At 47.2% G+C, this 25,728-nt stretch overlaps 1 protein-coding gene across 1 annotated transcript in view; it reads left to right on the top strand.

The window, feature by feature from the left end:
* The first annotated feature begins 206 nt into the window (after positions 1-206).
* Positions 207-25,728, top strand: part of lhfpl6 (LHFPL tetraspan subfamily member 6) — an 84,459-nt gene continuing 58,937 nt past the window's right edge. The window contains exon 1 of the mRNA XM_033022247.1: positions 207-647. Within this exon, the coding sequence (XP_032878138.1) occupies positions 266-647 (382 nt within the window). The 5' untranslated portion in view covers positions 207-265. The remainder of the gene's footprint in view (positions 648-25,728) is intronic.

Genomic DNA, 25,728 nt, shown 5'->3' with positions numbered 1-25,728 from the left:
AGAGGGGGATTGTGAGAGTCCGGGGATATAGAGGGGAGAGGAGAGGAGAGGAGGAGGAGGAGGAGGAGGAGGAGTGAGATTCCGGGGAGTGAGAGGAGAGAGGGAGTGTGAGTCCGGGGAAAGAAAGGGGAGAGGAGGGGAGGGAGGAAAGGAGAGGGGGAGTGTGAAAGTCCGTGGAAAGAGAGGGGAAGGGAGTGAGTGGGGAATAGGCGGGCAGGCAGGTAGAGGGGAAGGGAGTGAGTGGTGGGCACGCAGGGAGGGAGGGATGGCGTCGAGCCTGGGCTGGGTGGGCAAGCTGTGGGCTGCCGTGTCGCTGGTGTCGGCGCTGGCGTGCTGTGCCGGCTTCTTCCTGCCATACTGGCTGCTCGGCCGCCAGCTGGACACGCCGGTGAGTTTCGGGGTGTTCCGCCGCTGCTCCTACCCCGCTCCGCTCGCCCCCCGCGGGCTGCGCATGGTGCAACAGTGTGGTCGCTATGCCTCCTTCTTCGGCATCCCCAGCCTCGCCTGGCGTCTCTGCTGCCTCCTCACCGGCATCGGCTGTGCCCTGCTCCTCCTCGTCGCCCTCACCGCACTCATGGGTTGCTGCATTTCACACCTCCTCTCCCGCACCCTGGCCAGGGTCGCCGGCGCCATCCAGTTCATCGGAGGTAGGAACACTCTCTGTCCACCCCCTCCCCCTCACTCTCTCTCCCCCCCCCTCACTCTCTCTTCCCCCCCCTCACTCTCTCTTCCCCCCCTCACTCTCTTCCCCCCCTCACTCTCTTCCCCCCCTCACTCTCTTCCCCCCCTCACTCTCTCCCCCCCCTCACTCTCCCCCCCCTCACTCTCCCCCCCCCTCACTCTCTTCCCCCCCTCACTCTCTTCCCCCCCTCACTCTCTCCCCCCCTCACTCTCTCCCCCCTCACTCTCTCTCCCCCTCACTCTCTCCCCCCCTCACTCTCTCCCCCCCTCACTCTCTTCCCCCCCGCCCTCCACTCTCTTCCCCCCCCCTCACTCTCTTCCCCCCCCTCACTCTCTTCCCCCCCCCTCCCGTCTCTTCCCCACCCCCCTCACATCTCTTCCCCCCTCCTCTCTTTCCCCCCCCTCCTCGCTCCCCTCCCCCTCACTCTCGTCCTCTCCCCTCCCCCTCACTCTCTCCTCTCCCCCTCACTCTCTCCCCCATCACGCTCTTCCACTCCCTCACTCTCCCCCCTTCACTCTCTCCCCCTCCACCCCTCTCTCCCCCTCCACCCCTCACCCCCCCTCCATATAATGTCCGGTCATGGTTGTGTGTGTCCGAGTCCTAGAGTCAACCTCTCCATGCTGACCAGCAGAGCTAGTCCTGTTTGCCCCATCAAAGATTGTTCCATTTCCCCCATATTCTCCGCCTCATTAAATCTAGTTCTATTTCCATCACAGTCCCGTTGCCCAAAATCCAATAGGGATTGCAGTATTGCAATATTGAGGGAGTGCAGAGTAGGTTCAGGAGGGTAATTTCCGGGATGGCGGGACTGTCGTATGTTGATAGAATGGAGCGGCTGGGCTTGTATGTACTGGAATGTAGAAGGATGTGAGGGAGTCTTATTGAAACATGTAAGATTATTAAGGGTTTGGACACGCTAGAGGCTGGAAACATGTTCCCGATGTTGGGGGAGTCAAGAACCAGGGGCCACAGTTTAAAAATAAGGGGTAAGCCATTTAGAACAGAGATGAGGAGTCGGAGAGTCAGCCCATGAAGGAACTGCATGCCACATTGAACTTCAAAGTTAGTTCCATTTGGCCCGTATCCAACGCCCTATCTAAGCCTGTGCAGGAAGGAACTGCAAATGCTGCTTTACACCGACGATAGACACAAAATACTGGAGTAACTCAGCAGATCAGGCAGCAGAAAGGATGGGTGACGTTTCAGGTCGAGACCCTTCTTCACCCTATCTAAACTTGTCTGATTTTTCCCAGCGTGGATAATTCAAAGACAAGAGAGCATAACTTTAAGGTGAGTGGGTCAATTTCTAAAGGAGATGTGCAGGGCAAGTTTTTTCACACACAGTGGAGACAGATATGATAGCAGTACCCAGAACCTCACCGACGTCTTGTGCAACTGCAACATGACATCCCAACTTCTATGCTTGGTCAGATGGAATCAGGAAGGAGTTAGTTCCAGGCAGTGAGAGTTTCCCATGCAGAGTGCAGTCCCGGACAGATAGGCAGCTGATGTTCCGGCATCACCGAGCTGCCAGCCTGCCGATCTAACTACACCACGGGTCGGGCAGCTGCCAGAGAGAGTGCCCACCCTCCTTGCCCACTGAAACTCCCAGAGAACTGCCCTGCCCACCTAGCGCCTGCAGTGAATGCATCTGTTACGTGCATTTATTACATGGGGGATGATCAGCCATGATCACATTGAATGGTGGTGCTGGCTCGAAGGGCCGAATGGCCAACTCCTGCACCTATTGTCTATTTAGAGCTACAAAGGCTTTGTCCCGCCCACAACCTCTCTTCTGGAAGCAAGGAACTGCACATGCTGGCCTACAGAAAAGGACCCAAAGTGCTGGAATAACTCGACAGGTCGGGCAGCATCTCCGGAGAACATGGATAGGCGACGGGCCCCTTCTTTAGACTCGGTCCCGACCCGAAACGTCACCTATCCATGTTTGCCAGCTAGGCTGCCTGAGCTGCTGACTTACTCCAGCACTGTGTCTTTTTATTAATCTCTTGCCAGGTTTACATGAAAGACGCTATCACAGAAATGTCCAGCGTCTTGGCCAACAGTTAGCCTTGCCCACACTATTAAAACAAGCTTTCCCTGATTAGCTATCGCCCTAATGTTTAACTTCACTATGTACACATTTTCTCTCCCGCCTTTTGGCCACAGTCTATAAGTCATTATATTCCAAAATTAATTCAACAGCTATTGGAGCAGTCCATGGCAGCCTGAAACAGTGGTGCATTTTATAAATATGTTTTCCTTAATTTGAGAGGGGAGAGACTTCAGAAGGACCCTGTTTCACAAACTACTAGAGGAAGTTTTGGAAGCAGATACAATTTATGACTATTAAATGGACAGATATTTAAATAGGTAGAGTTTAGAGGGATATGGGCCAAATGCAGGCAAGTAGGACTAATGTAGGTTATTGTCACGTGTAATAAGATACAGTGAAAATCTTTTGTCAGCTGCTATCCAGTCAGCGGAAAGGCTTTTACAATGAAGCCGTCCACAGTGTGCAGATACAGAATAACATTTAGTGCAAAATAAAGTCTGATTGGAGATAGTCTGAGGGTCTTCAAGGCGTTAGTTGGCAGCTCAGGACTGCTATCTAGTTGGTGATAGGATGGTTCAGTTGCCTGATAACAGCTGTGAAGACTAGCCCAGAATGCCAAATTGGTCAGCATGGACAAGGTGGGCTGAAGGGTCTGTTTCCCGGCTCTGCACCTCTATGGCTCTAATTTAATTGAGAATGATTTTGGAAGATACAAGCAACAACTTTCTATTGTGTTAAGCATGCCTGCTTTGGCAGCTGGAAATAATGGCACGAAAGGTTATGAGGCATGACCTGATGTGGTCAGACTGAGTATTAGATTGTTAACTGGTTCTGAGAGTTGCTTCTGGGCAACTGAGTCGCGATTGGGAAAACATGCACGTTGACCTTTGGGCATTGGGTGATGCTGGACGTTGGAAAGCATTCTCACTCTGTAATCAATGGAGCACGCGACTGTTTTGTTTTTGTCGTAACATTTGAAAGCAACTTTCATTATGTTGGATTTCATCGGCATTTTAAGGGAAGACAAGTGTGCGATTAATGATGACATTGTACAACCTATTGAAGTTTATGCACCAGTCACAACAAACTGTGGCAGAGTTTGTATATGGGCATATCTATCGCTATCTGTGGCCAAGATAGGCTAAGCAGTGGCATAGATAGGGTAAACAGTCAGAGCCTTTATCCCAGGGGGGAAATGTCAAATGACTAGAGGGCATATAACTTTAAGGTGAGAGGGGCATAGTTTAAAAGCGATGTGCTGGGCAAGTTTTTTTTACACAGGTGCCTGGAACGCGCTGCCAGGGGTGGTGGTGGAGGCAGATACGATAGTGGCGTTTAAGAGGCTTTTGGATAGGCACGGAATGGATCTTGTACAGGCGGAGGAGATTAGTTTAACGTGGCATCATGTTCAGCACAGATATTTAAGGCCTGTTCCTGTGCTGTACTCTACCATGTTTTGTGTATGTTTTTTCTGTTGGGCTGACTGTCAAAGATTTGGAAAGATCAGGATTAATATTAATGTAAGTGTTGAATATTTTTCCAAAACAATAGTGACAGCTTCTCCTTGGGTGTTGAATGAAGGATTTGATAGGCATTACCACACGGCAAGATGACTACAAAGCACAGAAGTGACAAAGTCGTGGGATAATTACAAATAATCTAATCTAATTAAAGCATTGATAAGATTAGCCCTAACTTTTTCACACCGAGAATCGGTGGGTGCCAGAGGAAGTTGAGGAGGAGGTACTAGTATTTAAAATACATTTGGACAGGTACAATGTTTAGGAAAGGTTTAGAGGAATGTCGGTAGTAGGTTTGATTGCTCTTTCATTGTTGGTACGGTGGTCTAAAGAAGGTCTCAACCCGATACATCACCTATCCATGTTCTCCAGAGATGCTGCCTGACCCGCTGAGTTGCTCCAGCATTTTTGTGAACTTCCGTTGTAGTGATATGAGCCAAACGCAGGCAGATGGCACCAGTGTAAATGATGCATCTTGGTCGTCATGGGCTAGTTGGGCCGAAGGGCCTGTTTCTGTGCTGTATGACGCTATGAGACTGTTGTCGATATGATTGTCAGTAAATGTTTAACTGGGTTTAATGAACTTGCCAGGAATGACCACGCAAGCAGTTGTACGGTTCAGTAAGGGAGACAAAAATGCTGGAGAAACTCAGCGGGTGAGGCAGCATCTACGGAGCGAAGGAAATAGGCAATGTTTCGGGTCGAGACCCTTCTTCAGACCTGTACGATTACCTCCCTGTACGATTCAGTAATATCATTTTCTGATCCTGTTATTGTTATTTTCTGGTGATTTCACACAAAATTTAGCATACAATGCAGAATAGAGAGAAATAATTGTGATTTATAGCGGAATTAAGATTTGGGAACAGTACATGAAATCTAAAGAAGGTGTACATTAAAATAATATCAAGTGATGTTCCTTAACCTTTCAATAACGTTGGGCTACAAATAAATGTTAAATCTTTTTGAACCAATGTTTGAGTTTGTTATGATTTAGTGCTAATTATTTTCAATAATTCAGTTAGTTTTGACAGCTAATATGTATTATTGTAGATTGTGTTATTCAACTCTAATTAATGCAATAACAGTAATCCTCTGTTTATTGTGAAAATGTACTTACGAAATGTAGTGTGTGAAATATAACATTACTTATTGCTATTACTGGGCAGCTCAGTCACAGTGACAGAGACCCAGGTTCGATCATGACCTCGGCTGCTCTCTGTGTGGAGTTTGTACGTTCTCCCTGTGACCGTGTAGGTTTTTTCTGGGTGCTCCGGTTTGCTCCCATATTCGAAAGACGTGTGGGCTAATTGGCTTCTGTAAATTGTCCCCAGTGTGTGGGATAGAACTCGTGTAAAGATGATCGATGGTGGGCACGGACTCGGTGGGCCAAAGGGCCTGTTTCCACGCAGTATCTCTAAACTAAACAAAACCTTCCACATAAACCATGTGGGGAATGTCACATTCAGTTTGCACAATGCTATGGGGCTGGAAGTCTGAGCGGGATTTGACCAAAGATCCTAGATAGACCACTCCTGCTAAATGCAATGGGCTGCCGTGTAGTACACAACGAAGCGGAACTAGAGCATTTTTTTCATCCATTTCAGCAACCCGACCCGACTCAGTGTAATCAACGTTGTGGGGGAACAGTTTGTGTTCATAAATTATAATTCTGAAAATGAGGAGAAGATTTTTACCAAAGAACTTTGATTTTTACGAGGATGTTTCCGTAATCGGCCTCCGTCTCCGCACTAATTATCTTTGCTCCGCTGTGGGATGTTTGGTGCGGGGCCGGTTACGGAAATGGGGCCGAAAATTACCCATGAATCTGCCCATGACCGTACTACGTCTTTTTTGTCGAGTGGACTAGCTTTCTTGCTATAGGATCTTTGGATTTGACTGCAGTAGGCAGTACAATAGGATGAATCAGCAGCAATGCACGTTTGTTCCCATGTATTTATAGCCAGTGTTAGGGACAGCTGTAGCCTGGAGACATCTACCCCAGATTAAAGAAGCTCAGGAACTCTGCTGCTAAACGAGGAAAATACCAACCACATGTGAGTTATTTATAAATGACTTGCATATGTCTTTGCTCAGACCCTCCCTGTCTTAATTACACATGCTTTGTAAGTATTAGGCATGCATTTGTTTTACCCCACAGCCCATTGTACCACATTGTCGGTGACAACAGAGTCAAAGAGTCGCCCTGCACGGAAACACTGACCAAGATGCCCCATCTACACTAGTCCCACTGCCTGCGTTTGTCATACCCTTCTAAACCTTTCCTATCCATGTACCTGCCCCAGTGTCTTGCAGTATCTGCCTCAACTACCTCCTCTGGCAGCTCGTTCCATACACCCATCACCCATTGTGCAGAAAAAGTTTCTTCTTGGGTTCCTATTCAATCTTTCCCCTCTCACCTTAAAGCCATGTGCTCCGGTTCTAGCATGGGGGGAAAAAAAACTCTGAGCGTTCACCTTGTTTATTCCCTTCATCGTTTTATACACCTTCTGTAAGATCACCCCTTGTCCTTCAATGAATAAAGCCCTAGCCTGCCCAACCTCTCCCGATAGCTCGGGTCCTGGCAACATTCTTGTTAATCTTCCCTGCACTCTTCCCAGCTTAATGACATCCTTCCTATAGTAGTGAGACAACTCTCCAGACCACCTGGACTCTCATCTATTTGTTCACCTCCATCTGCTACTTTCCCCCCTCTGGCTTCACAATCCACAACCTGTCTCACGCCTTCCTTTCTTGTCTCTGGCCTTTGTTCCAGCCATCTGCCTACCCAAACCACCCCCCTCGCCTGTGTCGACCTATTACCTGCCAGGTTTTGTACTGTCTCTCTCTTTTTTCCAGTTTCCTCCCCCTACCCCCCAAATCAGCCTTAAGAAGGGTCCTGATCAGAAATGTCACCTATTCATGCTGCCTGACCCGCTGAGTTACTCCAGCACCCTGAGTCCTTTGTGTAGGAAGGAAACACAGATGTTGATTTAAACCAAAGATAGACACAAAGTGCTGGACTAACTCAGCAGGTCAGACATCTCTGGTTTTGTGTCAACACCCTTCCTCAGACGTTCTTCTAGTTTGAAGAAGGGCCTCGACGTGAAACGTCACCTATTCCTTTTCTCCAGAGATGCTCGATTGTAATCACGTATAGTCTTTCCGCTGACTGGTGAGCATGCAACAAAAGCTTTTCACGATACCTCGGTACACCTGAGAATAAACTAAACTCAAACTAAACTTAAAACGTTGCTGCATACTGTGGCTCTTGATCTGTGATGGAGGATATCAGGAGGTTTTTATTAGGACAACTTACACCTGCTCTGTGTGAAGTCTGACTTCAAAGAAGGGAAGGTATTACACAGATATATTCGCAACAGTGAGTGATTTGTTGCCTGGTGCACTGCTGAGTTTCAGTCTGTTTCCATTCCTGCTTCCTGCATGTTTACCTTGGCCAGCAGTTTAACAGCAGTTGTTAGCTTTGAACGTATATCTGCATGAATCATCTCGGCCGGGTCGGTGTGATTCCTGGTTGTTTGTGCTTTTGATTTCTCCCACACTACAGCAATATCTGTCTTGCTCATATTAGGAAAATTGCAACCTCATGCACTGCAGTGGTAGATTGAGTCGAGTGTGTTTAATTGTCATGTGTACCAACAGAACAGCCACGTTCTTCCAGGCAGCAGGGTGGCGCAGCGGGTAGATCTGCTGCCTTACAGCGCCAGTGACCCGGGTTTGATCTTGACTACGGGCGCTGTCTGTGAAGTTTGCACGTTCTCCCTGTGGGTTTTCTCCGGCTGCTCCGGTTTCCTCCCACGTCCCAGGGACGTACAGGTTTGTAGGTTAATTGGCTTCTGTAAATTGCCGCTAGTGTGTAGGATAGTGCCAGTGTGGGGTGATCACTGGTCGGCACTAACTCAGTGGCCGAAGGGTCTGTTTCCGTGCTGTATCTCTAAACTAAACAAATATAACAGGCCCATTAACCCAATAATGCACAGATAAATATATAATACACAAAAAAGTAAATAAATGAATAACCACAACACGAGTGCAAACAACAACAACCTCAAATTCCTTAGTGCAATCTCTGTAATAGAAATTCACAAAATGCTGGAGTAACTCAGCGGGCCAGGCAGCATCTCTGGAGAACATGGATAGGTGACGTGTTGGGTTGCGGCCCTTCTTCAGACCATCCTACCAGCAACTTGTGAGCAGTCTGATCTACTATCTACCTCATTGACGACCCTCGGACTAACCTTGATTGGACTTTACTGGCTTTGTTTCGCACTAAACGCTATTCACGTTATTCCTTTTACCATGTATCTGTACACAGTGAATGGCTCGATTGTAATCATGTCTAGTCTTTCCGCTGACTGGTTAGCGCGCAGCAAAAGATATTCACTGTATCTCTGTACACATGACAATAAATTAATGACTAAATGACCTGAAACAAAACCTATCCATGTTCTCCAGAGATGCTGCCTGACCCGCTGAGTTACTCCAGCACTTTTTTCTTGTAAACTAGCATCTGCAGTTCCTTGTGTCTACATAGTTCAGAGTCATGGTCAGTGTTGTGCAGTGTTCAAGAGCCTGATGGTTGCTGGGAAGAAGCTGTTCTTGAACCTGGAGGTCACGGTTTTCAGGCTCCTGTACCTTCTTCCTGATGGTAGCAGCGAGATGAGAGCGTGGCCAGGGTGGTGTGGGTCTTTGATGATGCTGGCTGCCTTTTTGAGGCAGTCTCCTGTAGTTCCTTCGATGGTGGGGAGGTCAGTACCTGTGATGGACCTTCGATGGTGGGGAGGTCGATCCATTCAAACTCTGTATTGTGAAGATATAGAACAGAGGTCAATAGTGCTCGCCAGTCAACTTCTGTTGCTGTGATTTTTATTATTCTTTCCCTACGCCATCAGGGTAAAAGATGAATGCAGTGTGCTTAAGGAGGTTTTTGCCACCTTGATGTTTTGCCATCATTTTTAGTAGAGATGATCTATTTTGATAATGGTGGTTTTAATCTAATTAAATAATGGTATGTGGTTTTGTGGGCTTACTGTGTCTGTTTGTGTGTGTGTGTGTGTTGATATGCGCAGTAATATCCAGCATTTTTCCTGTGTGTGTGTGTGTGTGTGTGTTGATATGCGCAGTAATATCCAGCATTTTTCCTGTGTGTGTGTGCGTTGATATGAGCAGTAATATCCAGCATTTTCCGTGTGTGTGTGTGAGTTTTTATATAAGCAGTAATATTCAGTGTTCTCCAGGCTGCATCCCTCAAGTTGTTCCATTGCAAACGCTGGTGAATGCTGGCCGCCTCATTTATTTTCAGCTAAGCTGCGTTCAGGAATGTTTGAAAGAACTGAGAGAGCGGGGACGGGACAGATCTTGTGTTGCGAAGGGAGATTCTTGTCAGCGCTCGGTAACAAAGGTCACGTATCAGCAGGGGATTTACTGGAGAAACAGGATATGTGCAGATTGGAGGCCTGATCTCTGGCATGAAAGTCTGGGGCTGAGCTGGAAGCCGCAGCATGTGCCCTTGACTTCACTCTCTTATTGTTCATCCACAAAGTGATGTCCTGCTAACTTAACAGCCCCCTCCTGCGCTGTTGCCTTGTCTTTAATTCAAGTTGGCAGACCGTGATCTCGGAGCTTGGCAGGACTCATTAGATTTGATTGGAGTTAGCTCTCACTTCTCAGCGCCCTGATGTTACTTCAGCCTTTGACCCGTGTGTTTGTATTCCTTCAGGGAATCTCATTTGGTAAAGCACTCGGGCAAATCTGACAATAGACACAAAGTCTCTGGAGAAAAGGAATAGTTGATGTTTCAGGTCGAGACACTGCTTCACAATCTTCTGAAGACGAGTCTCGACTCGAAACGTCACCTATTCCTTTTCTCCAGAGATGCTGCCTGACACGCTGAATTACTCCAGCTTTTTGTGTCTATCTTCGGCTTAAACCAGCATCTGCAGTTCCTTCCTGTATGATAGACACAAAGGGCTGGAGTAACGCAGCAGGTCAGGCAGCATCCCTGGAGAACATGGACAGGCGACATTTCAGTTCAGGGCCCTTTTGAAGAATGTGTTCAACATTTAACAGAAAGTCCCCCAAGATTACAACTTTTGCCGCACGGGTTTATCTTTCCCCTGTCAAAAGCAACTTTCAATATATTTAGGCTTTTCCAGATAATTATTAAGCTTCTTTTTTTGGACTACATTGCTGCAGCAGACCAAATGTGCAGGCAGGAACTACAGATGCTGGTTTACACCGAAGGTATACAGAATTCAGGATCAACTCAGCCGTTCAGGCAGCATCTCTGGATCGCCTTCTCCAGAGATACAGAGGTGACTCAAAACATCACCCGTTCCTTCTCTCCAGCGATGCTGCCTGACCCGCTGAATGACTCCAGCATTTTGTGTCTAGCCTGCTCCAGCAGACAGTTGGGCAGTGGGGTATTTTCTGATTACACAAAGTCAAGTCAAGTCACTTTTATTTCTATAGCACATTTAAAAAACAACTCTCGTTGGCCAAAGTGTTTTGCATTGGTGGAGGTACTAAAGTTATACAACAGTGGTTCATAGATTAATTACATAAATACGTATATATAGCCCTCCCTCAGAGGACGTCAAGAAAGGCTTGAGAGTAGAGATGAGTTTTTAGTATCGACTTAAAGGAGTCGATGGAGGGGGCAGTTCTGATGGGAAGAGGGATGCTGTTCCACAGTCTAGGAGCTGCAACCGCAAAGGCGCAGTCGCCCCTGAGCTTATGCCTAGACCGCGGGATGTTCAGTATCCCCAGGTCGGCCGATCTGAGGGACCTGGAGGTGGTGAGGTGGGTGAGAAGACATTTGATGTAGGTGGGGGCAAGCCCGTTAAGGGCTTTGTAGACATAAAGGAGGATCTTGAAATTTATTCGGAACTGCACAGGGAGCCAGTGGAGAGAGGCCAGGATCGGGGTGATGTGGTCCTTTTTCGGGTGCCCGTCAGGAGTCTCGCTGCAGCGTTTTGGACCAGTTGCAGGCGGGACAGGGAAGATTGGCTGATGCCAGTGTAGACACAGAGTGCTGGAGTAACTCAGAGGGTCAGGCAGCATCTCTGGTGAAAAGGCGATGTTTCGGGTCGGGACCCTTCTTCAGACATGTTTGTGTGATAGTGTAGATAAGTTTTTGAGTTACCGGCGGCACGGTGGCGCAGCGGTAGAGTTGCTGCCTTGCAGCGAATGCAACGCCGGAGACCCAGGTTCGATCCCGACTGCGGACACTGTCTGTACGGAGTTTGCACGTTCGCCCCGTGACCTGCGTGGGTTTTCTCCGAGATCTTCTGTTTCCTCCCACAGTCTAAAGACGTACAGGTATGCAGGTTAATTGGCTTGGTAAACGTAAAAATTGTTCCTAGTTGGTGAAGGATAGTGTTAATGTGTGGGGATCGCTGGTCGGCGCGGACCCGGTGTGCTGAGAGGGCCTGTTTTCCACGCTGTATCTCTAAACTAAAACTAAATTTTTAAAATGTTAGTATCTTTTATTATTGTTAAAAGATGGCTAAAGATACAACACAAATATTCTTAATTAAATTGAACGATGAGACCATAAGCAGCGTGGACAGGTTATAGGACAATGATCCACCATGGACACCAACATCAAGGGACTGCCGCTTCTTTATCTATAGGGTAAGTCTCGGAATCTGTCTCGTGAAGTTACTTTATAATAGTTGCTTTGTCTCTGACTTTCCTCATTGGCAACAGTCAGAATAAAGCACAACCTCCAAATGAAAGGACGTACCTTTAGAAAGGAGATGAGGAGGAATTTCTTTGGTGGTGAATCTGTGGAATTCATTTCCACTGACTGCGATGGCGACCAAGGCTTTATTTAGGTTAGACAGACACAAAAAGCTGCAGTACCTCAGCTGGTCAGGCAGCATCTTTGGAAAGAAAGAATGGGTGACGTTTCGGGACGAGAGTTTAGTTTAGTTCATTGTCATGTGTACCGAGGTACAGTGGAAAGGTTTGGGTGTTTTTAAAGCCGATACGATTAGTACGGGTGTCAGGGTTTGTGGGGAGAAGGCAGGAGAATGGGGTTGAGAGGGAAAGATAGATCAACCGTGATTGAATGGCGGAGTAGGCTTGATGGGCCGAATGGCCTAATTCTGCTCCTAGAACGTATGAGGCTGCCGGGCGCACGAGTTTGTTCCAAACCTACTCTTTATCCTTGTATATACTAACAACAGGAGCAGCAAATGCTGCCTCACAGCGCCAGAGATCCAGGTTCGATCCTGACCTCGGGTGCAGTCCGTGTGGAATTTGCACGTTCTCCCTGTGACAGTGAAGTGAACCTACAAACCACACCCATAGATGTGCGGGATAATTGGCTCCCTGTAAATTGTCCTCTAGTGTGTAGGGAGTGGATGAGAAAGTGGAATAACACAGAACTAGTGTGAACGGGTGATCGATGGTCGGCATGGACACGGTGGGCCGAAAGGCCTGTTCCACGGTGTATTTTTAAACTTAATTGAACTACTTTATATCCCCAGTTACTGGTTTAAAGAGATTTGTTGTATATAATTGTAATTGGTGCCAATGGATTTAGTTTTAGCACGAATCACAGATATTCATTTAAAAGCACCGGTCCAGAAACCATCGCTTGTTTTATTAACGTTTTGGCCTCATTATGTTTGGATGAGGTTTTTTAATGGGATGTTTTAATGGGATGAAGTACGCCGCTTAAAGTAAATGGTGCATAATTCTACTTATAGAGTAGGCAAAGGCTTATCATCACATAAGCAGTTTCAGCGTTCAGAGGCTAACTGAGTGAAAATAATTATTTCTAGGCTTGGTGGTTGTGTAAAAAAAAAGATAATTGGTTTTCAATGAGGGTGTTACCTGACTGGGAGTGGAGTATCTCAAGGGAGATGGGAAGCAGAGTGCAGCTGTGATCTGTACAACCTCTCGCATAATGCATGGCAGGGAGACGAGATGTGAGACCTCATTATCACGTCTGTTGCAACAGCTGAACAGGGTAAAAAAGCTGGAACAGTGTAGTGCCGAATTATCTGAAGTGCCAGCTGAATGCTGACTTGTGTTCAATCAGCCAGGGTATAAGACATAGGAGCTGAATGTCTAGTCCAAAGATCCTATAGCAAGCAAGATAGTCCACTCGACGAAAAAGATGTGGTACGGTCATGGGTAGATTCATGGGTAATTTTCGGCCCCATTTCCGTCTCCGCACCAAAGATCCCATAGCGGAGCAAAGATAACTAGTGCGGAGACGGAAGCTGGTTACGGAAACATCCTCATAAAAATCAAATTTCCTTGGTAAAAATCTTCTCCTCATTTTCAGAATTATAATTTATTAACACAAACTCCCCCCGCAACGTTGATTACACTGCGAGAGGGATACCAAAGTCGGGTCGGGTTACTGAAATGGATGAAAAAATGGCCCACGTTCCGATCCGTTGCGTACTACACATCAGCCCATTGCATTTAGCAGCTATAGGATCTTTGGTCAAAACTGCTGGAGAAACTGAGCGGTAGCGGCAGCATCTATGGAGCGAAGGAAATAGGCAACATTTCGGGCCGAAACCCTTCTTCAGACTTCAAGACATAGGAGCTGAACATCGAGTCTGAGCCATGATCACAATGAATGGCGGTGCAGGGCCAAATGGCCTCCTCCTGAACCTATTTTCTATGTTTCTATGGCTGATCTATTTATCCCTCTCCAGTTTAGTTTATCTGATTGTCAAGTGTACCGAGGTACAATGACAATATTTTGTTGCGTGCTAACCAGTCAGCGGAAAGACTATACATGATTGCAATTGAGCCGTCCACAGTGTACAGATACAGGATAAATGGGATATAGAAACATAGAAACATAGAAAATAGGTGCAGGAGGAGGCCATTCAGCCCTTCGAGCCAGCACCGCCGTTCATTGTGATCATGGCTGATCGTCTCCTATCAATAACCCGTGCCTGCCTTCTCCCCATATCACTTGACTCCACTAGCCCTAGAACTCTATCTAACTCTCTCTTAAATCTGTCCAATGACTTGGCCTCCACTGCCCTCTGTGGTAGGGAATTCCATAAATTCACAACTCTTTGGGTGAAAAAGTTTCTCACCTCAGTTGTTCCTTCTTTCATCATGACAGTCCTGCCATCCCAGGAATTAACCTTGTGAACACTATGCTGCACTCCCTTAATAGCAAGAATGTTCTTCCTTGAATTAGGAGGCCAAAACTGCACACAATACTCCAGGTGTGGTCTCACCAGGGCCCTGTACAACTGCAGAAGGACCTCTTTGCTCCAAGACTCAAATCCTTTTGTTATAAAGACCAACATGCCATTAGCTTTCTTCACTGCCTGCTGTACCTGCGTGCTTATGTCCTTTGTTTAAACCAGCATCTGCAGTTCCTCATTTCTGATGGTGCATCTGTGGAATTCATTGCCACAGAAGGCTATGGAGGCTAAGTTAATAGATATTTTAAAGGCAGAGATAGATAGATTCTTGATTAGCAGGAGAATGGTGTGAAGAGGGAAAGATAGATCAGCCATGATTGAATGATGGAGTAGACTTGATGGGCCAAATAGCCTAATTCTTCTCCTATCACTCATGAACGAACTATTTCTACTGGAAGTTTAATAACATGGCCAATAACCACTTTGAAAATCAGTCACTCCTTACTCTGAAGGCTCATTTCCATAATAAAACTATAAGGAGATGATTTGTGAAACAGTCCAAGGAATTCCAACCCCATAAATAATAAATAGCGACTAACTTCTTTAGATACAAGGTGGTGTCCACAGGTCCAAGCACCAACAGAGATGGAACCAATTCAAGATTTCGGCAGATTTCTCCTGAGTGGGGCAGTAGTTTATGTAGAAATCTGATTTGAGAAGTCCTCTGGTGCCTTGATGAACTAACTGACCCTATGGTGCCCGGCACCACCTGCCTAAAAGCTGCAAGTGCTGGTTGGGGGAGGGAGTAAAAAGTTTGGTGCAAGGTAATGTCCGATTAATGATAATCCTAAGGTAGATGGTACCTCAAGACCGCTCTCTAGATGTTGATAGGAATGGTTCAGTTGCCTGATAACAGCTGGGAAGGCACTGTCCATGAATCTGGGGGTGGTGCGTTTTCATGCTTCTGTGCCTCTTGCCTGATGGGAGAGGGAAGAAGAGGGAGTGACTGGGGTGAGACTAGTCCTTGATTATGCTCTGGCCTTTCCGAGGCAGCGTGAGGTGTAGATGGAGTTGATGGGAAGAAGGTTGGCTTGCCCCATTCTCCTGCCTCTCCATAACCTTTTGGCGCCCTTACTAATCAAGACCTTGTCAATCTCTGCTTTAAAACTATCCAATACTTGGCCTCCACTGCGTCTGTGGCAATGAATTCCAAAAATTCACCACCCTCTGGCTAAAGACATTCCTCCTCGTCTCCTTTCTAAAGATACGTCCTTTTATTCTGAGGCTGTGCCCTCTGGTCCTAAACTCTCCCACTAGTGGAAACATACGCTCTGAGACCAAGCGCCGGAGACCCCGGGTTCGATCCCGACTACGGGTGCTGTCTGTACGGAGTTTGTATGTTCTCCCCATGACCTGCGTGGGTTTTCTCTGAGATCTTCGGTTTCCTCCCACATTCCAAAGATGTACGGGTTTGCAGGTTAATTGGCTTGGTAAATGTACAAATTGTCCCTAGTGGGTGTAAGATAGTGTTAAAAATTGGGACTTTGCACATGACCCTGCCAACGTATGCGACAACCAGTGATGGTGATTGTATGTGAAGATACAGATACAGAGTTGGGAAGTCATGATGCAGCTTTATAGCTCTTTGGACAGGCGGCATTTGGTGTATTGTGTGCAGTCATGGTTGCCCCCATTACAGGAAGGATGTGGAGGATTTGACGAGTTTTTTTCCAGCATATTGCAAAGTGCTGCAGTAACTCAGCGGGTCAGGCAGCATCTCTGGAGAACACGGATAGGTGATATTTTCGAGTCGGGACCTTTCTTCGGACTCGACAATGCCTGGAATAGGGGCATTAGCTACAGGGAGAGGTTGCTTGGACTTGGATTGTTTTCCCTGGAATGATGGAGGTTGCGTGGAGACACGATAAAACTATGTAAAATTATGAGAGGCATAGATAGGGTAGAGAGTCAGAACCTTTATCCCAGGATGGAAAAATCAAAGACTGGAGGGTACAGCTTTAAGGTGAGAGGGGTAAAGTTGAAAGGAGATGTGCGGGGCAAATTCCTTTCTGCAGAGGGTGGTGGGGGCCTGGGGAATGTGCTGTCGGGGCCATGGTGGTGGTAGATACAATAGTGGGGTTTAAGAGGCTTTCAGATAGGCAATGGATATACAAGGAATGGAGGGATATGGATCATGTCTAGGCGGACAGGAGTTGATAATGGCATCGTGTTCGGCACAGACATTGTGGGCTGAATGGCCTGTTCCTGTGCTGTTCTACTCTGTGTGCTAATGAACAGAATTGCATTAAAATATTCCCAATAGGCGAAAACCAATGTGCTTTGGTGTGTGCCCCACTCTCAGTCATTTTGCATTGGGTATACAAGGGGTTAATCTGTTTTTTTGACTTAAAGAGCAGACACTGCTTTGCGGTTAATTGAATTTTTTTCAATGGGCCCTAATGTTGTGTAGAGCTTGGAAAGGGAGGGCATGCATTGTGTCTGGGCATTCAATGCCTCTCTAGCTGTATATTCATCACCTACACACATACATGCTCTGGCTGAGAAATCTTTAAAGTGTTTTTTGGATGAAATGAATATTAAATAAGAGCAATCCCTGATCAGTTGCTAATTCATTCAACATTAGAAGTAGAATTGAAACTATGATGATTTATCTGAAGATTGTAGAATATGTTAGGTTGACTGGATTTTTCTTGTGGTTCGTGGCTAAAACTGCAGCTTCTTTATTGACAATTCACAACACTTCAATCCCTTTGAAGGGTCTTTTTATCTCTGGCCAACCATCTGCCTATCAACCCCCCCCCACCCCCTGCCCACCAAAATAAGACTTGAAGAAAACGTCACCTATCCATGTTCTCCAGAGAGACACTCCCAGATGCTGGTAGACAAAAATGTTGGAGAAACTCTGCGGGTGAGGCAGCATCTATGGAGCGAAGGAATAGGCGACGTTTTGGGTCGAGACCCTTCTTCAGACTGATGTCAGGGGGGTGGGGAGGGGGTTAAAAGGGGAAGAGGGGGCTGCTAAACAGTCTTCGGAGAGAGGAGGAGAACCTCTTCAATGTAGACATACCTTGAGGAGATTTTGCAATGGTGTAGACGAAATGTTTAAGAAGGAACTGCAGATGCTGGAAAAATCGGAGGTAGACAAAAAAGCTGGAGGAACTCGGCAGGTGAGGCAGCATCTATGGAGCGAAGGAAATAGGCGACGTTTCGGGTCGACACCCTTCTTCGCTGATGTCGGGGGGGCGGGGAAAAAAAAAGGAAGAGGCGGAGAGAGGAGGTTGCTAAACTGTCTTCGGAGAGAGGAGTAACTCATCGGGACAAGCAGCTTCTCTGGAGAGAAGGAATGGGTGACGTTTTGGGTCGAGACCCTTCTTCAGACTGTCGGGAGAGGGAGACATAGACATATGGAAGGGTAAAGTGTGAAAACGCAGATTAAAGGGGAAGATGATCAAGGGAAAACGGTTCATTCTCCAGAGATGCTGCCTGATTCGCTGAGTTTCTCTGGCAATTTGTGTATTTTTGTAAACCAGCAGCTGCAGTTCCTCGTGTCTGTGGTTTCTTTAATGTCTGGCGTGCATGCACCTGGCCAATGGCATCATACAGCTGAATCACTCGATGCAGTTAAACAAAGGGCTTAACATAATGATTCACATCATCATTTGAGATACTTTCTGCAAGGGATGGGCAAATTGAGCAGGTCAGTCATATTTATCCCAACAAAGGAGACTACAGAGAGGATATGTCCTCTCAGAAAGACAGCTCATTGACACCTCTAATTTAGTTATAGTTTAGAGATACAGTGCGGAAACAGGCCCTTCGACCCACCCGACCGAAGTGCACCGACCAGCGATCCCCACACATTGACGCCATCCTACACCCACTAGGGACAATTTTTACTTTAACCAAGCCAATGAACCTACAAACCTGTACGTGTTTGGAGTGTGGGAGGAAATCGAAGATCTCGGAGAAAACCCACGCAGGTCACGGGGAGAACGTACAAACTCTGTACAGACAGCACCCGTAGTCGGGATCGAACCCGGGTCTCTGGCGCTGCATTCCCGGTAGGGCAGCTACTCTACCACTACGCCACTGTGACCGCCCTAACTGTTCCTGATGGTGGATAATTAAATTGCTTACAAATTAGATCCATCTTGTGCTCTCTAAATGGGCGATGGCCATTGTGAGAGTTCACAGCCACAAATTTATAAAAGAGGCCTCTTGTTTTGTTTGTTCTAAAATCACTGTGAATTACAGAAACACATGGTGTTGATTATAGTTCTTTGTCTGTACAGAGAGTCCCTCGGTCACCACGGGGTGATTAGTGAAGGGTAGGAGGGCCAGGATGTGTGGGCTTTGATGTCTGACTGATCACAGAGTGGAGCTGAGATTGCAGTTTAGTTTATTATGGTCAAGTGTACTGAGGTACAGCGAGAAGCTTTCATGTGGCCTGCTATCCAGTCACTGGAAAGACTATACATGATTATGATTACAATCCAGCTATCCACAGTGTACAGATAGAGGATAAAGGAACATACACAAAAAGCTGGAGTAACTCAGCGGGACAGGCAGCATCTCTGGAGAGAAGGAATGGGTGACATTTCGGGTCGAGACCCTTCTTCATACTGTTCCACTCCTCTTATCTACTCTAACCTCTCCCCCTCCAAACGTACAGCGATTCACTCACTCTGCAGCAATGCTGCCTGTCCCACAGAGTTACTCCAGCATTTTGTGGTTTAGTCCAGCATCTGCAGTTCCTTCCTACACAGGATAAAGGGAGCTGTCTGATCTAACTTTTTACCTAGTGTGAAGAAGGGTTCCAACCCAAAATGTCACCTATCGATGTTCTCAAGAGATGCTGCCTGACCCACTGAGTTACTCCAGCACTCTGTGTCGATCTTCGGTATAAACCAGCACCTGCAGTTCCTCCCTGGGAGCTTAGTTAAAGTAAGAAAAGCTGCTGTTGGAGTAGAGGTATAAAAGAGTGGAGCAATAGTAACGAGTGATTGCAGATCCACCTGGGACCAGCACGCAGAGAGTCATCTGGTTTGGGTGTCATCTTGCTTTGTGCTGGCTTACAAAAAAAAAGTGCCGAATGCTGGAGTAACTCAGCGCATCAGGCAGCATCTCTGGAGAACATGAATTGGTGATGTGTTGGATTCGGGCCTTTCTGCAGACTATTTGCTGAGACAATACAGGAAAGATAGAAGAGAGAAAACTGGAAGAGAGGCAACGACAATCCCGTCGTCTTGCCCCTCCCTTTCCATAACCCGGCTTCACATTATGGATCTCTATCTCCCGTATCCCACCCTTTTTGTCTTTTCATCTCTGTCCTTTGTCCAACCATCTGTCTATCAGCCCCCCCCCCCCCCCCCACCTGTATCCACCTATCACTTACCAGGTTTTGTTTCCCCCCCCCCACCTCCCTTTTCCAGCTTTGTCTCCCCCCCCCCGCCCTACTCCATCAGTCTGAGGAAGGGTCACGACCTGAAACGTTGCCAGTCCATTCCCTCCACAGATGCTGCCTGACCCACTGAGTTTGTGTTTTAAAACATTGTGTTTTGCTCAAGATTACAGCATCCTTGTGTCTCCATTGTCAGTCAGAAATTGATTTCGTCGACAGCCAACATTTGACATTTTACTAAAATACTGAATCACGAATTTATCAGGAGAAGGGAGGAAAAAGTGAATCCCGCCCTTGAGATTTTTAAATTGGTTTGTTTGTCAAAAGCGAAAATGCTGTTGTCCAAAGCACTTATTCAATTTTTTTTTGTCCCAAAAATAAACTTTATTCAGAATAAAAAAATATATACAAAAGAACTGTGCTAAAACTCTTCTGACATTCTCAGTGTGTATACATTTGTGTCGTATTCGTTTGTGTTTGCAGCTTTCAAAAGACAATAGACAGTATGTGCTGGTCGGCCATTCGGCCCTTTGAGCCAGCACTGCAACACACTGTGATAGTGGCTGATCATCCACAATCAGTACCCCGTTCCTGCCTTCTCCCTACATCCTGAAATCAAATGTCCTTGTCTCCCATGTGGCCACATGAGGTGATATCCCTTCCCTTGTTTGAGGTGTGAGCCCACAATGTCCCTCAATGTCCAGCAGTGGAAGGTCCCGAGACTGTGGTCCTCCCCCACAGAGCCTTGGCATTGGCTTTGTCTGCACCGAGTTTCAGCGAGTCATTGAGGATGATCCAGCATTGCCACTTATCTCCTGAGCCATTGACTCACAGAGACCAGGATGTATAGCAAGAAACTGCAGATGCCGCTGGTTTGACGAAGGGTCTCCACCCGAAATATCAACCATTCCTTCTCTCCAAGGAAGTGCAAATGCTGGTTTAAACTGAAAATAGTCACAAAAAGCTGGAGTAACTAAGCTAGTCCGGCAGCATCTCTGGAGAGAAGGAATGGGTGACGTTTCGGGTCGAGACCCTTCAGACTGAGAGTCTGGGGAAAGGGAAACGAGGGATATAGACTGTGAAAGATATGCAAAAAAGTAACGATGATCTAGGAATAGGTCCATCGTTGGCTGTGGGCTCGGCGTTATACAGAGAACGAGGACAGACTCGCCTTTGATCATTGATCCTTGAGGGTCTGTGTGTGGGTGTGTGGTGAAGGAGACTGGGAAGAGATTCTTCCACTGCACCAGGGTGAGGGAGGGAAAGGCCAGTCCTGTTCATTGCGATTGTGGATGGCTGCTTGCCTGGTGAATCATTGTGAAAATATGCATGGGAATCCGGCAAGGACGGAGCTGGCATAGCTCACGTCATGAATAACGAGAGCGTTTAATTGTCATATGTCCTGCAATGGAACAATTAAATTATTACTTGCTGCAGCTTAACAAGTCCGTAAACACAATAACACACAGGTAAATGTACAGTAAAAAATAGAACTATTAATTAATAATCAGTTATACCTGGTAAACGTAATAGTACAAAACCGAAGTCCGTAGTGCAACCAAAGACACTGTCCATAGAAGATCATAGTTGCTGAGGTTAGTGTTGTGTTCAAGAGCCTGATGGTTGTTGGGAAGAAGCTGTTCTTGAACCTGGAGGTCACGGTTTTCAGGCTCCTGTACCTTCTTCCCGATGGTAGCAGCGAGATGAGAGCGTGGCCAGGGTGGTGTGGGTCTTTGATGATGCTGGCTGCCCTCCTGTAGAACCCTGCGATGGTGGGGAGGTGAGTACCTGTGATGGACCTTCAATGGTGGGGAGGTCAGTACCTGTGGTGGGCACCATCTCTGTTTATATACATACCTGTCGCTGCGCACTGTCTGATCACATGCACACGCTGGGCTCTTGGACAATTTGGTGAGAATCTATTCAAATGCAAGCAAATTGACCCAAGGTTGCCATGATCTCCAGCTGTCAAATTCCATTACAGTCTGTAAACAGTAAGAGTGTTTTGTGTAGAATAATGTGAACTCATATGACTTGGAATGTCCTGAGTTTCAAGCACAGAGATATCTACTCTGTCACATTGTTGGTTTTGGGAATGCTCTCTGCAACTTCAGAAGTCACGGTGGTGCAGCGGTAGAGTTGCTGCCTTACAGCGAATGCAGTGCCGGAGCCCCGGGTTCGATCCCGACTGCAGGTTCTGTCTGTATGAAGTTTGTACGTTCTCCCCGTGACCTGCGTGGGTTTTCTCCCAGATCTTCGGTTTCCTCCCACACTCCAAAGACGTACAGGTTTGTAGGTTAATTGGCTTGGTAAATGTAAACATTGTCCCTAGTGGGTGTAGGATGGTATAAATGTTCGGGGATCGCTGGTCGGCGCGTACCCGTTGGGCCGAAGGGCCTGTTTCCGCGCTGTATCTCTAAACCAAATGCCCTTCCCAAACAAAGTTATTTTAAAAAACCCTCCTTCAGTAACACGTTACAAAATAGTTGCTCGCGTTGAGAAATTTCTCAAGTTTGCAAATGACACCTGCATTTTTTGGACTTCATTGTAACATTATTATGGGTCGAGATCCCTGTTAGCCAGCTCGATCTCTCTTCTATTGGCAGGAGGTGTGCGGTGGAGGCAGATATGATAGTGACTTTAAACTTTAGAGATACAGTGTTGAAACAGGCCCGATGAGCCCGCACCGATCAGCCATCACCCCGTACACTAGCACTATCCCACACACTAGGGACAATTCACAATTTTACCAAAGCCAATTAACCTCAAATCCTGTACGTCTTTGTTGTGTGGGAGGAAACCGGAGCACCTGGAGATAACCCACGTGGTCACAGGGAGAACATACAAACTCTGTGCAGGCAGCACCCATGGTCAGGATCAAACCCGGGTCTCTGGCCTTGTGAGGCAGCAAGTGGTGCTTAAGAGTTTTTTGGAAAGGCACATGGAAACACAGGGGATGGAGGTACTGTATATGGATCACGTGCAGGCAGAGGAGATTAGTTTATCTTGACAATGTGTTGGGCACAGATATTGTGAGCTGAAGGGCCTGTTCCTGTGTTGCCCTGTTCTTTGTTCCAACATTCTAACATACTCATCTGAAGGAGCACTATTTATTCTGCAGCTCTGACAAACATTATTTGTCTTGTTCTTTGCTTCTAGTGCTAACAGATTATTCTCACCCCATGCCAGTGTCTGACCCGCTGAGCTCGATTTGTTACTAACACCTATGAGAGAGAAGCGAGTGTCACCAAACTTCTGAATTCTCTGGGGTGGAACCCTCTCCAAGACAGACGCGAAGCTCACCGTTTGACCTGTTTTTACAAAATGTTAAATGGTCAGCTCGACATAGATTACAAGACCTACACCAAACCCAAACCAATTAGGAGCAGACGAGGGCATTCGATCCAATTTGTGATCCCAGCTACAAAGACAGATGTATACAGCAATTCGTTCTTCCCCCGCACAATTAAAGCATGGAATAATCTCCACCCAAATATAGTTACCCAACCAGATGCAACTAAATTTAAAGTAGCTCTTTCTTCCCAATAACCCTTTCTGGCTTAAGCCCTCCCTTCACCACCTCCAGTTTAAATTCCATTTGGAATATTTTGGAGGACCAAGAAACCAAGAACCAAGTTCCTCCAGCACGTTTTATTTTGTCCAATAGTCCAATATTTTAGGCAGCACAGTGGCACAGCTGTCGAGTTGCTGCCTTGCAGTGCCAGAGACCCAGATGTTGTTGCTTTTTGTTGCGTGCTATTCAGTCAGCTGAAAGACTACACATGATTACATTCGAGTCGTCCACTGTGTATGGATTTGGAGTAGACGTTTGGAAGAGACGAGCGATTGTAATGAGTGATTTCTGTTCCGTTTCTGGGACCAGCATGCAGACAGTCGCCTTGCTTGAATAGTGTGAACGATACTACTAGAGTACGCGGTGATCACAGGTCGGTACGGACTTGGTGGGCCGAAGGGCCTGTTTCTGCGCTGTATCTCCAAAGCCTAAGTCCAACATCTGCGGTTTCTTGAGCCTCCATCTAAGTTATCAATGTGGTGAGATCTCAGAGCTTAACATCCACCCAGGCGAGGTGTTCCTGGGATGGCGGGACTGTCATATGAGGAAAGATTCAAAAGTCTAGGCTTGCATTCACTGGAGTTTAGAAGGATGAGGGGGAATCTTATGGAAACATATTAAATTGTAAAAGGACTGGTCAAGCTAGATGTAGGAAAAATGTTCCCAATGTTGGGCGAGCCCAGAACCAGGGGCCACAGCCTTAGAATAAAGGGGAGGCTATTTAAGACTGAGGTGAGAAAAAACGTTTTCACCCAGAGAGTTGTGAATTTGTGGAAAGCCCTGCCACAGAGGGCAGTGGAGGCCAAATCACTAGATGGATTTAAGAGAGAGTTAGATAGAGCTCTAGGGGCTAGTGGAATCAAGGGATATGGGGAGAAGGCAGGCACGGGTTATTGATTGGGGACGATCAGCCATGATCACAATGAATGGCGGTGCTGGCTCGAAGGGCCGAATGGCCTCCTCCTGCACCTATTTTCTATATTTCCCTTACAGAAGGAAGTACATGTGAGTTAATTGACAACATGCTGTACTAGCATCATTGATTTCTTGTCCAAAACTATTTCCTGCAAGATCTATGTCTTATTCAGGAGAGAAATCAATGGCATTAATATGGCCGACGACCTCATTTGCAGCGTGCCAGTACATAAAACAGGCCGTTTCATGTTATACTGGAGCCCTACACTGGCAATTCATCTTCTTTTGTTTTTCATGACTGGACTTGGCTCGGTGAGATGTGAAACGGAGACTTGTATATACAGAGCACATTTCATGACTAATTGCAGGACATTCCAAAAAGCTGTCCCGCTAATGAAGTTAGTTGGAAGTGTATTCACTGTTGACGGGGCGGCACGGTGGTGCTACAGCACCAGAAACCCAGGTTCGATCCTGACTACCGGTGCTGTTTGTGCGGAGTTTGCACGTACTCCCCGCGACCGTGAGGGTTTCCTCTGGGTGCTCTGGGATCCACCCACATTCCAAAGACATGCAGGCTTGTTGGTTAATTGGCTTCTGCAAAATTGTAACTTGTCCCCAGTGTGTAGGATAGCGCTAGTGTGTGGGATAATGGCTGGTCAGCGTGGACTCGGTGGGCCGAACGGCCCGTTCTCGCGCTGTATCTCAAAAGTCTAAAGTAAATGTAGCGTGCGACTTGCGAGTTCCCACCAAGCAGCGTCTTGGAGTTCCAGTCATAGCGTAGGCACACAGGTCCTTCAGCCCACTTGTTCTCTGTTCTCCTTCCTGTACTCCGTCTCGTCACCCGCTGAGTCACACACTGGTGTCATCGGCAAACTTGTCGATGGAGTTGGAGCTGAATTTGACCGCACAGGCATGAGTGTGGGGGGAGTGTAGCAGGGGGCTGAGAACGCATCCTTGCGGGGGATGGGTGTAGAGAGTTACGGGCCTGTCCCACTTGGCTGTCCTACGCACGCGACCTGCTAGCGTGTGGGTAACACGTGGGTAATGTGTGACGGGCGCATGGAGTGGCGTGGAGGAGTGTGGAGTGGCGCGGAGGAGTGTGGACTTCGTCCTGCACGAAATCTTTGCGCGCTACCGGCTTGTCGCGTAACTGACGGCCAAAGTGGGACAGGCCCAAGAACCTGGCGCGGCACAACGTCTCATCTCCAACAGCAGCAGAAGCAGGCAAACGATTGCCGAACTCGGCCCGGGGCTCACGGCCGTTGCGGATCCGGATCCGCCCCCACTCCTACTCCCAGAGCGGGGCCAAGATGATTGGAGATAGACACAACATGCTGGAGTAACTCAGCGGGACCGGCAGCATCTCTGGAGAGAAGCAATGGATGACGTTTCAGGTCAAGACCCT

This window comes from Amblyraja radiata, chromosome 6 (genome assembly GCF_010909765.2).
Source record: "Amblyraja radiata isolate CabotCenter1 chromosome 6, sAmbRad1.1.pri, whole genome shotgun sequence".
Classification (NCBI taxonomy): domain Eukaryota; kingdom Metazoa; phylum Chordata; class Chondrichthyes; order Rajiformes; family Rajidae; genus Amblyraja; species Amblyraja radiata.
The sequence above is the reverse complement of the archived record's forward strand: the minus strand, read 5'-3'. Positions and strand labels throughout refer to the sequence as shown.